Here is a 17907-nt window from a genome sequence, read left to right on the forward strand (position 1 = left end):
ACTGGTGCAAGCACTGCTTCAGCACAGTCATCGACCACCATGATCGTGGAGGGTGTACCCAAAGAACTGCAGCACGGCATGCCGCCCATCGCGATCGCGACATTGGGCTACGCAGAGCCACGTTGGAACTTGTACCTGGTCGTGGCCGTGGTCGGGGCAATGCTCGCCATCTCGGGAACATTCCTGGCGCCCGCCGGACTCCGGTACGCACACAATTTGTATAACTTAGCGGGCTGCCGGTGTGCGAAGATACTAAGCGTGTTTGCAGAAAATTTTCTACAAGCACTGAAAGGTGGACAACGCGATTGTAGGAAGCTACCTTAGCGCCCTAGTAGTATCGGCCAGCGCCTACACGTTTCCCTTTCGTCCTGCATCAGTCAGTTCCCCTTTCGTCCTGCATTACTGCGCCTCGCATGGAATGCCGAGGCGCTGCCCTTTTCCCCTTCCCTCCGAGCCTCACTCGTCCCTCAAGTCGCGTGACATCCGCCTTGCCAATCTCGGCGAGACGCAGCCCTTTCCGCCGAGCCTCACTATCGCTCCTCAGGTCACGTGACCTGCGTGACGCCTACCACTACGACGACGGCGGCGGCGGCACAGGCTAGACTAACACAGCTTCCCTGTGAAACACGTCACAGGATTTTTTGGCGTATACGAATGTAAACGTAGTAACTTCATTTTATCGCGCTGCTCTCGTTGTGCTGCGTTGTCCCCAGCAGGCAAGCATAGTTCATGCATGTTCTCCTCACTATGTGGGAGTACAAGAGGAGTGCAACTTTCTTGCACTCTTTGGAGTGGCTGTAACATAGGACTACCGTATATGGCTGCAGTACGTGAAATAACCTGCAGTATATGTCGCGCACTTAACTCTTTAGCTGAACTGATGGGCGTGGGAACGAGTACAGAGTGAGACAAAAAAAAGAGAGAGAAATTCTTGGCGAGACACATTCTTGGCAAGGCGGGATTCGAACCCGCGTACCCACGATCCGAAGGCGAGCGTCGTAACAACTTGGCTGTTCAGGCATGCTAGCAGAGTATAGCATAGCCTTGTACAGTATGGTATAGCGAGGCGGTGGGAAAGGGGAGTGATGTTGAGGAGGAGGGAAAGGAGGAGAGGAGAGAGTAAAGCATATAGAAAGGGAAATGGTGAAATAGAGAGAAGGAAAGTGAAGAGACAGAAACAGAAAGATAGAAAATCAAAGGAAGAAGCATAGCATAGAAAGAACAAGAAAGTGATAAATAGAGAGAAAGAGAGGAAATCAAAGAAAAGAGAACGCGATAAATTGAGAGAAACGGAAGAAAGAGACAGAAATAGAGAGAATCAAAGAGAGTGATATAAAGAGATAGGAAGCTAGAAATAGAGAGAAAGAAAGGCAATAAAGAGAAATAAAGATAGAAAGAGCGTGAAAGAGAAAGAAGCAACTAGAAATGGACAGAGACAAAAATACATTGAAGAAACAGGGATGGTAGAAAAAGAAACAGAAAAAAAATAAAGGCTCCTCACTTCCTTCAGGCTTGGCACCACTACTGCAAAGCTGCCTTAACTTTTTTCGAAATAAGGCTTCAGTTAAAGGACGATTTACTTTGCACTGGCGACCACATGACATCTTGATGCGGGCAGTTGATGCAGAGTTACTGTCGACCGCGTTAGTGTAGCCTCCGGTATACAGTTGCCGTCATACTTAAAGAGGACATGCCTTAAGTTACTATTTGTGCGTCTGCTGCGACAGACGCTGGGTATTGCATGGTTAGAGTGCCATGAATATGCCCACTTTTTAATGCGTCTTGCCCTTCGTTTACAGGTATACTTAAATGGCTCTTCAATCCTCGGGTAATGTCTGGCGGCGGCGGCTTCACGTCTGCGGGTGCATGTGTGTTTGTGCAGGTACGTGATTGGCTGCCAGTCCCCCCAGTGCGGCGACTGGTTCGAGGACCTGTCTATGTCCATCAGCCCGCGGCGCAAGCCTTGTGACGACTTCTACGAGTTCGTCTGTGCAAACAGGAACACCACGCAGGTACGCTATAGCGTGCACTATACAAACGCGTTCCGACGCACACGCTACGGTTAAAAAAAAAAATTTTTTTTTGATGTGTACGTGCACGAGTAGGATAATCGCGACTGGAGTAAGAGGGCTCGTTGATCGAAATATTCAGTCAGCATGCCGGCGTGTGTTTTTTACGGAGCCCTCTAGCACGTGTAACATTTAAATGTCTGCAAAACGTTACTCATATCACTTGACTGATATCTAAAAAAAAGAAATAAGCTTCCCACAGGGGAGTTCAGATAGCACGTAAGCATTATTTAGAATCTCATTATTTAACCAAAATATGGCAGCACTGGCCAACGTTATTCAACGCTCGCTGACTTTAGCCATCACTTAGCCAACATAGCCAAGAGTACTGCATGGTATGGTTTCTGTTTGCGTCAACTGTAATGGCCTACTTTCTTTCGATACCCACTGTATGGTATGGTTACTTGCTGCGGCAACTGCGCCGTCCTCACATTTACGCTGACTGTATGGCATATGGCTACTCGTCGCGGCAACTATACAGTTCTGCCTTCTATCTTCAGTAATATGGTATCGTCATATATATACCGTGTATTTCTATGGGCCGTTCCCTTACGGACGGACGGACGCACTGTTTCCCGAGGGACGTAGCCGCAGGATGCTTACGTATCGAAAGCCTGGTAACTTTGAAACTACGCTCAGCACAGTACTCCATAGACCTCCAAAGCACATGTAGGGGGGTAGCCTCGTACAATAAGTTTTGAAAGGTATTCACTGTGGCAACAGCCCTACAATACGCTAACTGCGATTACAGTTACGCATAACTCCACCACGCAGGGTGCCACCGTGAACGCGTTCCTGAAGCTGCAGATCCGCGTGGCGCTGTCGTTCTTCAAGCAGCTGCTGCTTCTTGATACAGACCTGCCGGATGCCAACCTCGTCAGCGCGCACGTGAAGACGGCGCGTTTCATGCAACGCTGCATGCAAGAGGCCATCAATGCCGGCGACGATATACGTGAGCACGTCTACGCCGCATAGAGTTTTCTACAATATTTACTAGAGGGAACTGTGGCGCTGCGATCATTCAGCCACAGTGGGAAGGTGGTACGTGGATTTGCCTAGTCGTGCTTGCGGCTTCGAACGCACTTGTGGCTTGGTTTATTGTTGTGTTTTGGCTTTTGTTTTGGATAAAAGAAGGGCTATTTGTGAACCTCGTGAGATCTGATTTGAATTGTTCAACCTGAAAAGGTCAAGATGGCGAAGTGGGACTGCTTAAATTTTGCTGAACTTCGTCTTGCGGCTAAGTGGTTACAGGCCACACGGAGCCGAAAGAACGAAGCGTATGCAGGCAAATCCATATACTGCCCACGATTCCCAAGTGTCTGAAGCGTCACGCGTTGGGGCAGCCCCCACAGACAATAGCGCCAGATTTCCGTCTAGTGAACTAGTATGAAACTATGGCACAGAGCAGCTGGAAGTGGCGCGCGATTCGCAGTGTACTCCCACAGGACCCACTAAATTTTTAAAACTTATACCGGAGATCGCATGTTTGCATTCACCATCAGGTGCAGCCCTTTGTCACTGACACATATTAGACACAACCTAATGACACCAACAGGCAATGAAGCTAAAGCTAAGGAGGGTTTAGGGGACATTGCTCGTATGTTTTAGCTGTAGCTTATAGTAAATATAACATATACGGAAAGGAATTAAAGTGGATGAAAAATCAGCTTGCCGCAGTTAGGGACCGAACCTACACCCTTCGAATAACGCATTCGATTCTCTACCAATTGAGCTACAGCGGCGGTCGTTTTCCCGTCCACTTTATTGGGTATTTTGTTTCCGTAATCCTGTGAATGTTAGCCAGCGCCGCTCGCAGCCATGACGGCGAGTGTGGAACACTCATTTGGTGCTAGCCGCCGTCAGTAGCGCGTGATATTAATATGAGCTGGGAGCTGACCAATAAACCCTCATATACTGCCTAAGGCATCAAGTATACCGGAACGAGATCCTCGCTACGAATGAATGAAAGATGGCATTTGATTGAGGGCTCGTTTCTTTTGTTATCCGAAGGTTGTAGGTTCAGTCCCTACCCACGGCAAGTTGATTTTTCATCCACTTTAATTCCTTTGCGTTTACGTTATAATTACTGCACTAGAGGTAAAACATACGGGTAAGTAATGTCCCTTATACTTTCCCTATCTTAATTGTCTATTGGTTTAATGAGGTTGCGTCTAACAAAAGAAACAAGCCCTCGATCAATCGCCTCTTTCGTTGACACGTATTAGAACACATGACGCTGCAGCTTGGTCGCCGGTGTGAATGCGCCTTAACGGCCTTAACCCTTATCCAGTCTTAATCCACCATGTGGTCATCATCAGCAGCGTGCGTGCGTGTTCCCGCGCAGGCTTCGTGTCCAACTTCCTGGCGCAGTACAACCTGTCGTGGCCCCCGCCCCAGGATCCCGCCGCGCGTTCGGCGCAAGTGGAGCGCTCTGTGGTCGACCTGCTGGTCGAGCTCAGCCTTGTGCGCGGCGTGCACCCGCTGCTGCGCATCGTGCCCGACGTGTACTTCAAGCGACGCGGCTACTACTCGCTCCACGTCGAGTTTAACCTGGCCTTCATGTACGAGTGGGCCGCCGTGCGCAAGCTGCTGCTTGCCTCCGGTCGGCTCGGCGCTTTCTTCGACATCACCGCCCTGCTCCTCTCCGGAAGGTGCGCGCTCAAACGTTTTCCCCTCGGAGGAGGCTCCGGTAGTGCCGTTCGTGGCGGCGAGGCTTAGGCAGCCTAGTGAAAAAATAAAGGAAGGCGACAACACGAGCAACATGTATTGTGCAACCGCCGGTAACACAGTAAAAGGGCGAAATAGATTATCTAGAGGGCCACCTTAGATAACTATGTCATTGAGCCTGTTGGTTTCTTGCAAGTGGTCACTTAACTTTCCTACATATTTTGTTTAGTCTGCAATAAACGTTCACTTGTAAGTAAAAGAAAGCGCTGTTGTCGCCTTCCTCTCGGTGTCCTTGGGTGCTATCTTGGACAGTCAAATTCCGCCATCTCGTCAAATTTCGTAATGGCGACATGTTAAGCCAATCGGAGAGGCGGTAGAAGCCCTCCGGGTCAATCAGACTTTACCAATGGCGGAATTCGTCAACATGGCGGAATTTGACAATGTCCAGAGTAGCAACCCTTGCGCTTTTTTTTTTTTGCTTTTTCATTACGACGTACGAACTCGCCCAACAATTCATTCTTCTAAGTTAGGTAGCCTCTAGTCGCGAAAAACGTAATCACGCGACTTGTCACTGATTGTGATTTTTATCGTCACGTGATGAAAGAGGGAAGGGAGTAAGGGTAGCCGATGGACGTTGAAGCGTGGATTAAAATTCAGTTAAGAAATAGATATAGGCCCTCGCCGGTTGACGGTGACACGCCAAGGAGTCGGTAACGCCGTCAACTGTGGCTATGGCTTTTTCACTTATGTCACGAAATCACCGTGAGCTCGAATGAGGAAATGGCCGCATTTTGGGCTGATCGGTTCATGGCCCGAGTAGAAACAACGCACAGGAACAGGACGTAAGCGCTGTTTTGCGTCCCTTTTGATGTCCCGTCCCGTTACGCTTTTCGTGATCGTGGGGGAATGTGTGTTTGCCACGGCTATCGTATGCGCACGCTGTGCTAACCTACGTTCTGTAGGCGAGCGGCGCTTAACAGTGTCATTGTTGGCTGTAATCGAATCCCGGCCGCGGCGGCTGCATTTTCGATGGAGGCGAAAATTTTCGAGGCCCGTGTACTTAGATTTAGGTGCACGTCAAAGAACCCCAGGTTGACAAAGTTTCCGGAGACGCCTCCACCTGCTTAATAAATGTTAACCGCTCATTTCAACGTCTGCAGCTATCGCTTGGGGTTCACGTCAAAACGTGTTGCAATTTTTTTACGTAGGACAAAAGATACAGCGGTCGTGATGCTAACAAATTTGCTTTGGCAGTGGTGAGCGGCACTTTACGGTGCTGTTTGCCTGTAAAGGGTGCTTCACTGCTTTAAGACCCATTATGCGGAGAAGCTACTTCGCCTCTGGCGGAGATGTCTTCCGCGGAGACGTAGACGCGTACCACAGTCTCGCAGTTTTCAACGCATTCGTTGTGACCGCATAACCTTGACGGCCCGCACACGAGCTGCCACAGCTTTAGCGGCTTATAAAAAAAAGAAAAGGCATCGAGATTTCATGTCGATGCTCACCTGGCTTATAAGGTGGCGAGAGTTGGTGACACATTCAAGAGCGCATTTCCTATATGTTCTAAAGCTCTACTACATACACCAGGACATTCGCTTGTCCTGGAATTTTGGAAGCCTTCGGGTCGTCAGTACATTTCACAGACAACGCCGAACAATCACCCTAGGGTTGACATGACCTTAGCCAGCCTTTTTTCGTACATAGGCCGAATGATAAAATGCGTCTAGCGGCATTCGAAAACGCGTACGACTGTGCCGAAACCTCATCGAAATAGGCAGCCTTGCCGTGTATGAAGCACAGCATCGATAAGATTAGAATCAATCAGTCTGATCGGCCTTGCTTGTGCGTCAACAGAACTAGCAGGCTTGATAGTATTCGCTTCCCGTGAAAACTGTAAACAATAGCACGTAGTAAATCGATGTAATTTATAATAAGGGGGTATAGTCTACTTTTGTTAATCCTAAATCATCCAAGTTAGGAAGAATCCGATGAAAGGAAAAGTCTCTAGCTTGCTCTGCCCCAATGCTACGAAAGAAACCGACACAATCATCTGCCTTGACGTTCGAATGGCAACGCTTAATTGTTCGCATTAAAAACCTCTGCAGGCGTATTGCTTATGACACCGCCGTGATATCCCGACTATGCGTGACTTTAACAGACTTAACTTCGTAAAGGTCAATGTACAGCGGAGCTGAGGAGAAGCCTCAGAGATGAAATGCAAAGTGATGCAAAGCTAGGCGAACATGGACACGGTTTAGCACTGAAGTAACCTACTCTCCGCTTGACCACCTGCATGTCTCCAACCTCCAACTCGCCTCCCTTCCACACTCGCCTCCGCTGTACTATGCTTTACCTTCCCTCCTCTTTTCACTCATCCTCAACTTCACTTCACTTTTCCTCACCGTCACTTCCCTTTCCCACCCCCTTGCTGTACTACACATGGCTATGCTATGCTTCACTCTCTTCCCTCCTCCTCACTCTCATTCGCTGAGTTACGGACGATACTCATCCCGCTGGCGCTCGGATTTAACTAGCTCCGTTGTAAAATGCAGGCGTCCCCATCCTCAGCTGGTGGAACGTCTGATGGCGCTGGACAACATGCTGCTGACGGCGGCGCTCCCACCGATGGGCGACCGGCCCAACATGACCACGTCCTACGTGCGCTTCAGCGACCTCAGCAACCTGACGAGTCCGTCGTTTCCCGGACACATGCTGTTGGACGCCGTCAACAACGTGCTGCCGCCGAGCCGGCGTCTGACGGAGGACGACGAGCTGGTGGTCACCAACGGCCCTTACCTGCGCGTCGTCGGACAGTTGCTGGGGCCCAGCCCTGCCTCCGAGACGCTGCGCTCATACGTCAGCCTTATGCTGGTGAGGGGTCCCAGAGATTCGTAGCTGCACGCGTTTCTGAGGGAAAGAGAGCAGATCTCTTTTCGGTACCTTAAGCGGAGGTACAAAGGCATGCGCGGCGGCCTCTGCAACGCTTTTTCGGGGAGCATGTCCATACTTAAAGGGGTCATGAACTATGAACTCGGGCTAAGTGAAAAAAACAAATCCTGCGGATAGCAGACACTGCTATGAACATCTCAGCCAAATCTTGAAGTCGTGCGCGGCAAGGAGTTTACAAGCGGAGCGCGAAGTTGCCATTTTCTCAGGCGCCCTGTTTCCATACAGAGGCCCGTCCTCACTCGCTTCGGAGCTGCCGGCGCCCGCTGTTTGACGTCGAACAGCAGGTAGCATGCTATTGGCCAATAGCCGGCATAAATAAAGAGCGGCGTTCGGATCAGATGCGTTTCTTGCCACGGGGTGCCGGAACGTGCCGGCGCAGCGCTTCATAGTCTTCTGACATTATACACTGGGCCACACTCGTGCACAAAAATAACAAGGGGAGAGAACGATCGCGTTTCATCACGCGCTCTCGAGGTCATGACGCGCGCTGACATTACCTACTTCTTTCCTCCGTGCCATCCCTCCCTGCTTAGCTTCCATCGCGCTCGTCGGGACGAGAGAAGAGAGAAAGCAATTACAGCGCGCGAAAAATCTCTGTAACTCCGATCGTTCTTGACGGATTCGTGAAACTTTTGCGGCAATCGGTTCGTGAGGAAATAAGCTCCGATGCTGATGTCATTCGGCGATTACTTGGTAAAGTGGTTCATGACCCCCTTTAAGCAGTTCAGAGGGCAACATGGTGGCGCCAAGGGAAGTACGTGGATTCTTGTACTGCGTGAAAAGGTAATGGAAAAGGCGTTGCCCAGATACGCTACCTGGCACCGTCGACGTCGACTCGCCTGGTGAGCAGCCAGCTGCCGATGGAAGGGAACGCGCTGAACGCGGCGCTGTTCCGGCTGGCCCACTGCGTGGCCGACGCCATGCAGCTGGTGCCGTACGTGATGGGCGACCTGTTCGTGCGCTGGCACCTGGACGAGAACGAGTTGGACGGCGCCCGGGACATTGTCAGTCGGGTGCGCAACGCCACGCGCTCTGGCTTCCTGGCGCTGCGTTGGATCGACGAAGAGACGCGCCGTGGAGCCCTGCGGCGCATCGACAACCTGGCCTCGCTCGTCGGACACCCCGACAACGTGTCGAGGTAATCGGTTGATAAACCCGTTTAGAAAAGCTCAACTTTTGCTAATGTTGTAGTGATATGCTTCTTATTATCACGTACTTCACCGCAAGGGCGAAGCAATGAATGCGATAGCAACAAATTGTAATGTTATACGAAGTGAGGCTGACAGCAAACTCTTTTGGATCTGATCTCGCGTAACTTTAAAAAACGCTGGTCTAAGAGAATGCGGCTGCTCCAGGGAGAGATGCTCTTTCCGCACAGTGTCTTCGCGTTGAGAGCGCAGCACGTAGAAGTAGCGCGGCCTCTCATTGCTCGACTCCTCTCGCCATCGGCACATTCCTTTCGCCGAGCTGCGTAACGACAACGGCGAAGGGTCGACTAAGAACAGCTTCGCTGTGGAAAGAAAAACTTGCGGCTCGGTATGGCAGCGCCGGCAGCAGGGGCGTAGCCAGAAATTTTTTTAGGGGAAGGGTTCAACCGTATGTTCGTGCGTGCGTTTGTATGTGTGCGTGTGTATATACGCAAGCAAAACTGAAAAATTTCCGAGGGGGTGAGAACCCCCCCTTGATTACGCATCTGGCCGGCAGGTCAGGATGACGTCACGGATCTCTGTGAACTCCTCAAAGGAGTTCGCCCAACATCACCTTGACCGCTAACTAATTTCCGTTTCTATAAGTAGCGCCTTTTCCATATTTGGGCTTTACTTCAACGTCATCCTTCTCGTAGGATGGATCAGCTGAACCGGCACTACGCGTTCCTGCCAGCCATGCGGGGCAGCTACGCGCAGATGCTGACCGCGAGCCGGGACGCGGACGCCCGTCGCCTGCTCCGGAGGCTGCGCGCCAGCGACCCCTTCTTCCCGGCCGTGGACGTCGAGCTTCCCATGATCCTGGTGAACGCGTTCTACCTGCCCATCTATCACGTGATGGTCATCCCGCCGGCCATCATGTTTGCGCCCTTCTATAGACGCGCGCTGCCCGCCGCGCTCAACTACGGCTCGCTCGGCCACGTCGTGGGTCACGAGATCACTCACGGCTTCGACCCCGAGCTGAGCCTGTACAACGAGTCCGGTCTGCGCGAGGACTGGTGGACGACGCGCTCGCGCGCGAACTTTGACCAGCGCGTCAAGTGCCTGCGCCGCCTCTACAACGAGGCCCCCTGGTCGCGCGGCGTCAACTACGGGGACACGGCGCTCTCCGAGAACTTCGCCGACTGCGGGGGCCTCGACAAGGTCTACAGGTGAGCTGGCGCGCATCCCTATTGACAGCCCGCACGTGAAGTCATGGACGCAGCTTCTTAACGTACTGTATACTACAACATGGCGGCTTGGATGACGTCAGGGCAGATAATAGCGCTGCTGTTAACAATGCTTCAATGCGATAACGACGCCGCTGGTCTTTAGACCTATATGCATCTATAACGAAAGAACGTGCACGCAATGTACTGCTTAGCATTAAACGTGACGTCGCAAAATGCGCGTCCCGTCATGCTGGTACTCCAACATGGCGGCTTCAGTGACGTCAGTGCAAGCATACACATATATGCAACTAGCGTAGCGTTCCCGCCACATCTATGGCAAGTTATTTGGTTTTCCGTGTCATACGCATACGCCGTCCCGCGTCCGCCTGTTGCTTTTGTAGTGCGGTGACGAAGCGTTCATCGCATGTAAAGTTCTCATAGCAATGGCGACGCGCACGGACAATGTGCTATTGACGCGAAAGAAAGCAATGGCTGCGCGTCTGTGGCCGACTGCCCATTGCGTTGGTGGCGATAGCAATGTGCTTGAGAAGTAGCACATGGAATAATGCCCGTAGTTTTAACGATGTAAACATTCGCCTGCCTTAAATTAGATTTGCAACCGTAGACACGATGTCACGTGCGCTATATAGGTTCTTGGTATATGGAAATTCTGGTCTCGGGGAGCCTGGCGTCGAATGAGGGGTCGCTTGTCAACGCCGTCGGTGTGTTTCTACAGGATAGTAGCTGACCCACGCTACCGAGGTGTCGCATGAATGAACTCACGCCGTCGTCCGTACTATCCGCGTTTAGGAGGAGGCTGTAGTAATGAGTGAAGTTCATTTTTCTTGTGACATGGTGTAAGAGCATTCGGAGAGTCGTATGTTTTCCCTAGATCGCTTAATTACTATGGAACCCATATTGTTCCTGTCCAATCAATCATGTACCCAGCAGGATTCGCGGCAGTGCATCAAGGGAACAGGTTAATCTGCTAGCCGCCTCTGACGAAGAACATAAGTGTTAACCGCGCTGTTTAGACACGGCGGTTTGGTTGTTTGCCGGGCGTGTGCAGGTCGTTCAAGTCGCTCGGTCCGCAGCCCTCTCAGCGTCTGGGCCACACGAGCTACACGGCCGACCAGCTGTTCTTCATCAGCAGCTGCTACAAGTGGTGCACCGTGGAGGGCGCCATGCGCGGCCGTTCCCCGACCGACGAGTCCGAGGCGATCAAGTTCTACTCGCCCATGCACATGCGCTGCAATGTGCCGCTCATGAACATGCCCGAGTTCGCCGAGCACTTCAACTGCGAGCAGGGCACCGTCATGAACCCTCGCGTGCGCTGCGAGACCTTCTAGCGACGCGCTTCGTTTGGAAAAACGTCGCATAAACGACGCGAAATGGCCGCCTTTTTTTGTATTATTCGCGCGTTCAAGTTGGGCGAAGCGATTCGTATCTACAAACGCTCCGGACCACTGGAAGCCATGGCGTCGCAGACAAGGGGTCCAGATAACGGCGGTTGCAGATTGTGGTTCTGGTAGTTGCCTCTTATTCAACTATCGCCCGAGTGATATTTTTTCAGTTGTGATTAAGTTGTGTGTGCGAAATTCCTACAGCGGGTCCCTCCGAAATGGGCGCTTAAGGTTATGTACCATTGCACTCGCGTGCATCTTTATACTTTGTGTTAAATGATGCCTACCGACATAGGGCGTCTGAAACGTCGCCATAAATAACGTATGTAGTGCATATACGTATGTAGCCTATACTTGTGTATGTATTTCGTGTAGAATATAAACTACGCATTTTATCTGGAACATTTTGGATAAAATATATGCTGACCACGACGTCTTCAAAAAGGAGCGTGAAACGGAGACATATTGAGCAGAGATTGGAAAGAGATTACGTTTCACGTTCTTTTTTCGAAGGTCAAACCGTACCAACGTACGAACTTGCCAAGGTTTTTGCTTTGATGACACTGACGACCGGTCTATACCAGCCACCTGACGTCAATGACTGCGTTCCCCCAGTGTTCTCGAAGCTGGCTTCACTGCAGTATGACTTATTGTGTGCAGAAGCGATTTTGTTTCATAGGCGATGACTTGCCCACTGGGCAGTAGGTATCCGCGTCCATGCGCAGCCGCGTTCGTTACGAGAAGTAGGCGACGAGTAAGCGTCATAATGGGTGGGAGGCGCCTCTCCTGCCTCATCCCTCCCCCCCCCCCCCCTCCTGCGTACACCACATGCAGCCTAGCGTCGTTGGACACCACTGGTATGCACCGACGAATTGTCACAGAGCCGAAGTGCTGATCTCTACACCGATGTCACTTAAGTATAGGATCGCACGCGATCAAGTGCAGGTGTTAGAGTAAATATAAACAAGGGGCCCTGCAACACTTTTTGAACATGGTTGGAAAACGCTGCCGATCGGTATTCGAGACTCCTGTGATTGTGCGAGCCAAGTAACGCTGCTTGCGGCGAGAAATTTACAATTACGTTTCAAATACAGCTAGAAGTCGCCCGCTTTTCTCTCTGTAATTACGTCATCGGTGGGCTCGACTACACCTGCGGAAAGAAGGATACGGCCATTGCAGGCACGTAGCCAGGATTTTTTTTCGGGGGGGGCCCAAGGCCTAATTGTTCGAAAGAAGGTATTTCCATGGCAAAAATAAAACAAAAGTTGCCCGGGAATATAAAAGGCCGGACGAATTTCGGGGGGGGCCCGGGCCCCCCGGGCCCCCCCCTTGCCTACGTGCCTGGGCCATTGGCTCATTTGGTGACGCACGCTGACGTAGCGTACTTACCTACGGAGCAGAAACCTGGAGACTTACAAAGAGGGTTCAACTTAAATTGAGGACGACGCAGCGAGCGATGGAAAGGAAAATGATAGGTGTAACCTTAAGAGACAGGAAGAGAGCAGAGTGGGTCAGGGAACAAACGGGGGTTAAGGATATCATAGTTGAAATCAAGAAGAAGAAATGGATATGGGCCGGGCACGTAGCACGTCGACAGGATAACCGGTGGTCATTAAGGGTAGCTGACTGGATTCCAAGAGATGGCAAACGCGTGAGGGGGAGACAGAAAATTAGGTGGGTAGATGAGATTAAGAAGTTTGCAGGTATTACGTGGCAGCAGAAAGCACAGGACCGGGTTGATTGGCGGAACATGGGAGAGGCCTTTGCCCTGCAGTGGGCGTGGACAGGCTGCTGCTGCTGATGATGATGCTGACGTAGCTTCTTGCCCCTTTGTCAAACCTCGCTGTGCAGCTTCCAGCGTGCTTGTCGGGACGAAAGAGGAGAAAGTTCGACAACCTAGAAGATTATGTCTAGGGCTCCCTAGGTTTGTAGCTAACAATGTTATGTACCAGGAAGCTAGATTGCCAACATCGCCTTGTCGATTCCGCATCCTAACGGTGCAGGCATTTTTAAAATTTTATAGCTATCCGTTAAGACGATCTGAATATGCTTTTATAAAAAACCAAGACTCCTTTTTTCTTGCTCATTGGCCACGTTTTCATACACCACAGATTATTTTTGTTCAGAAGCAGCTAGACCGGATAAACGTGAAAATTCGAGATGTGCCTGCAGCAAATGTGTCCTATCAGAATCTAAAGATAGAATATGATGAGATTTTCCCCCCTAAACCTAAATTTCAACCATACAGGGTATTAAATAGCCGGCTACAAGATTACCTTGCACACGTGGAAACAAATAATGTAGTAGCCACAGACGCTTCAGTAATAGACGAAAAGGCAGGAGTAGGCATTTACTCCCCTTCGCTTGGTTGGTCATATTCATTAAGACTACCGGACTTCACCCCCATTTTTGAAGCTGAACTCTTGGCAATTATTCTAGCCCTGCGTAAATTAGATTTGAACGCCCATAGCGCAATAATAATAACAGACTCCATGTCAGTATGCACGTCCCTTACAGCTTCATCAAAATCAACTGCCCTAAAGACGTTCCTGACGCTAATTCCTCCACAGCTGAAGCTCTTAAAATTATTATGGGTGCCTGGCCACTCTTGATTAGAATTAAATGAAATGGCCGACTCACTAGCGCGAGCTGCTTTGAATGGTCCAGTTGTTCCTGTCCTTCCTGTAGTGGCCAGTATAACTGCGATTAGATACAGAAAATTTTCACTTCGTGCAGACGCCATAGAATCAATAACAGCTAGGACAGAATTTAGTCATTTAAAATTTCCGTGGAAGATCCAATGGTGTCCTACTAGACAATTGGAAGTATTAGTAACTAGACTACGATGTCGTGTGCCCCCGTTAAATCTATATTCACACAGGGCTGGTCTGGCGGTATCGCCCCTATGTCACTTTTGTTTAGAAATAGAATCAATAGAGCACTACTTTTTATCATGTCGCAGATACAGATTACTCAGAAAAAGACTTCTTGATATCCCATTCGCTAACCTGGGGCTGCAATTCACAATTGACAATGTGCTTACCTTCGGTGCTTCAACTCTGGGCTTCAGCCACAGAAATGCGTTTGATGCCGTGTCTAGCTACCTTCAAGAAACAAAACGAATACGGCTTTAAATTTCCGCTTGTATAAGTATTATTATAACAAAAAAAGAAAGTTCTGATATTATTTTCATTATTATTGTGCTGCTTCTTCTTATTATTTTTATTCTAATTCCTATTCGGAACAATGATTAAAGTGTCTGATCTGTATGTTTAAAAAACTATTATTGCACTCTTTCATTGATGCGTACGTGTTTTTTTTTGTATATTCATTGCTATTATTTATTTATTTATTCTTTTTATTGGCATCAGCATTCAATAGGGAGTATGCACTGAAACTGAGCCGCAATGTGGCGCTGCGGTGCTCCGAGCAGGGCGCCATTTTTGCGGTTCTCGTGCAGCAGCCGACCCACGCTTGCTACTGTGCTTGCTGTGTGCACGCGCTAGGTGTTGTGTGGTGTTTCCCTGCATTCCATGTACTCGCGTGTATCATTAACGATAGTACGGCGTTGGAACTGTCCCCTACCACTGCGTGTTGCATGGACTTGTAAATGTGCCCAAGCCGCAGGACGTTGTTGCGCGTCGAGCTGCGTCAATCGGCTATGGTGAACTGCGCTGTTTACGATTGCTCCAACCGCACAAGAAACAGCCCCAACGACGAGAACTTTAAACGGGTAGGGTTCTATATCGTGCCGAAAGTTATATCAGGACAGTGTGCGAAGACAACGGAGCTGTCGTCAAAGCGGAGAGCTCTTTGGCTGAGCAGAATTCGTCGCGAAGACCTGAACGAATCGGCGACGCACTACCGCGTTTGCGGGGCGCATTTCATCACAGGTGAGCGCGGCAGCAGCATAAAATGCATCTCCTCGGCGTTATATTTTACGTACAGCACTGCAGCGTACGTTCCATTTCAGGAAGACCAGCTTATTCGATGGACGAGGCCAATCTAGACTGCGCGCCGAGCCTCAATCTCGGCTACAAGTCCACAACGCACGCTAAAAGAAGCGCGAGCAACAGCCTACCTTTGAAACGACGACGATGTTGCCATCACGAAGAGTTTTCACCCTTGGTGGCTCCACGAGGCCGCTTGTGACATAATTGTGAGCCTCCAAGGATTTGTAGCTCTTAAGCTGCTCCCGCGTCACGAAACTTGTCCCGTGAACAAGATAATCGTTGATATCCAACACGGTCTACGCTGGGATAGCAGCCAACATCGTTCGTGAACTGGTCATCGGAAATCGCCAAGGAGTCGTCGCTACCGCATTTTGCGACTTTGATCTCCTGCGCTCGGGATCAGACAGCGACTTGGCGTAGTCGCTGAGCAGCATCTTTTCGCTGCAGCAACACGGCGATCGCTTGCACAGCCAGGCAAATGACTAGATCCGTGCATCACGCAGTGGTAGGGGACAGTTCCAACGCCGTACTATCGTTAATGAAACACGCGAGTACACGGAAGGCAAGGAAACACCACGCAACACCTAGCGCGTACACACAGCAAACACAGTAGCAAGCGTGGGTCGGCTGCTGCACGAGAACCGCAAAAATGGCGCCCAGCTCGGGGCACCGCAGCGCCACATTGCGGCTCAGTTTCAGTGCATACTCCCTATACTCAAAATATTTTTTAAAAAAATTTTTGTAAGACAACTTCTTGGCCAATCCCCCTGAGTGGGTATGAGCCATGCAGTAGAGGACACTACTACTACTACTACTACTACCATAGAGTTTCCTACAATACTTACTAGAGGGAACTCTGGCGCTAGTGTCTATGGGAGCTGCAATGCATCGCGCTTCAGCCAGCATGGGAATCATGGGTAGTACACGGATTTGTCTAAACTTCGTTCTTTCGGCTCCGTTTGGCTCCGCGTCGCCCGCATCCGCTTTGCCGCAAAACGAAGTTCAGCGAAAATCAGCTGTTTCGCTTCATAACTTTAACTTCTTGAGGCTCACCGATTCAAATCTGGTCACGAAGTTCACAACAATCTATTCTTTTATCCGAAAGAAAACCAAAACATAGCAATAAACAAAGCCACAAGGGCGTTCGAAGCCCACAAGCACGAAGACTAGGCAAATCCGTGTACTACCCATCATTCCCATGGTGGCTGAACGATCGCAGCGCCAGAGTTCCCTCTAGGTCATTTTAGGAAACTCTATGACTACTACTACTAGAAGCTAGCGCCTCTAATAGAACGCGATAGCGTAATCGGACCGTGTTCGTATCACCTTCCCAATCGCTAGCCTGCCTTCGCTTCTTGGTGGAGACCAAAACCGTGCCGCAAAAAAAAGCCAAAGTGCGGACGCCATCCGGCTCCTATCTCTATTTGCATCTGCCTCAAATTTTCGCATCACGGACAACGCTGTTTCTCCGCTCACAACCAAAGACGCCGCCGACGCCGTCACCGGATTTTCAGCGAAACCAGCTCTTTAACGCTATTGCGTTAAAGAAGCCCTTGGTGCGTGCGACCAAGGGCTTCTATATGTCTTTTCTTTTTCTTGCGGCAGTAGATCCGGGGGGGGGGGGGATAAATTTTGATAGTGAGGCCATCCGATGATTACTTGGAAAAGTGTTGCAGGACTCCTTTAGAAGCGTCACGGCGTAATCCGCGTGCCCGGTACCCTCGCGTCACGCACACAAATATTCAATTTAAAGACGTTATTCTGCATCGTAAAGCTCGTCTCAACGTCAAGCAATGTGGCATAGTCAGCTTCACGCAGGCTGTCTCGCATAACATTGATTGCCACAGCGCGTAAGATATGTGCGAGAACCTTTTGAACTACAGTACGTGCGCTTTAACCTGTATTTGATGTGTTGTCAGTTAAGGAAGCAGATAAAGAAGTTGCTGCAACACTTTTTCCAAGTAATCGTGTAATGGCTTCATTAAAAGAGCTTATTGCCTCGCGAATCGACTGCCGCCAATTTTTTTTTTTTTGGAATCCGTCAAGTACGAGCCGAGTTACAGGGTTTTGCCGCACGCTTGAAGCGCTTTCTCTCTCCTTTCGTGACAGAATGCGCGCTGAAAGCTACGCAGTGAGGGGGATGACAAGGGTCCAAGAAGATGCGTCCCTTCGTCAGCGCGCGTCGGGACCTTGAGCCCTTATCTTTTCTTCGAATGCGCGGCTTACCGTCAGTGTGATCACGAGCGAGCGCGCGGCACGTGGCGGCATCCCGCGGCGGCCACGGTAACTATGCAGCGCACGACACTCAAATCGGCCAACGGTCGTGGAGTTTGGGCATATGGCGCAGTAATGTGGTATATGGCATCATTTGTAGAGAGAAGAGGGAGCAATTTCTAGCCGACTTTGAGAATTAATTGTAAATTCCAGGCGGCGTGCTGCGCTATAATGTTTGGCTCGCGTGTTCTGAGGAAACTCGACTACCGATTGGCAGCGTTTTCTGACCATGCTGA

At 50.2% G+C, this 17907-nt stretch overlaps 1 protein-coding gene across 1 annotated transcript; it reads left to right on the forward strand.

The window, feature by feature from the left end:
- Nucleotides 1-12183, forward strand: LOC119404555 (neprilysin-2). Its single transcript, XM_037671099.2, has 8 exons — nucleotides 1-203; nucleotides 1883-2012; nucleotides 2844-3021; nucleotides 4414-4720; nucleotides 7289-7607; nucleotides 8492-8823; nucleotides 9529-10041; nucleotides 11111-12183. Exons 1-8 carry the CDS (start codon nucleotides 40-42, stop codon nucleotides 11388-11390), a joined length of 2223 nt encoding a protein of 740 aa, XP_037527027.1. The 5' UTR covers nucleotides 1-39; the 3' UTR covers nucleotides 11391-12183.
- Nucleotides 12184-17907: the final 5724 nt, after the last annotated feature.

This window comes from Rhipicephalus sanguineus, chromosome 9 (genome assembly GCF_013339695.2).
Source record: "Rhipicephalus sanguineus isolate Rsan-2018 chromosome 9, BIME_Rsan_1.4, whole genome shotgun sequence".
Taxonomy (NCBI): Eukaryota; Metazoa; Arthropoda; class Arachnida; order Ixodida; family Ixodidae; genus Rhipicephalus; species Rhipicephalus sanguineus.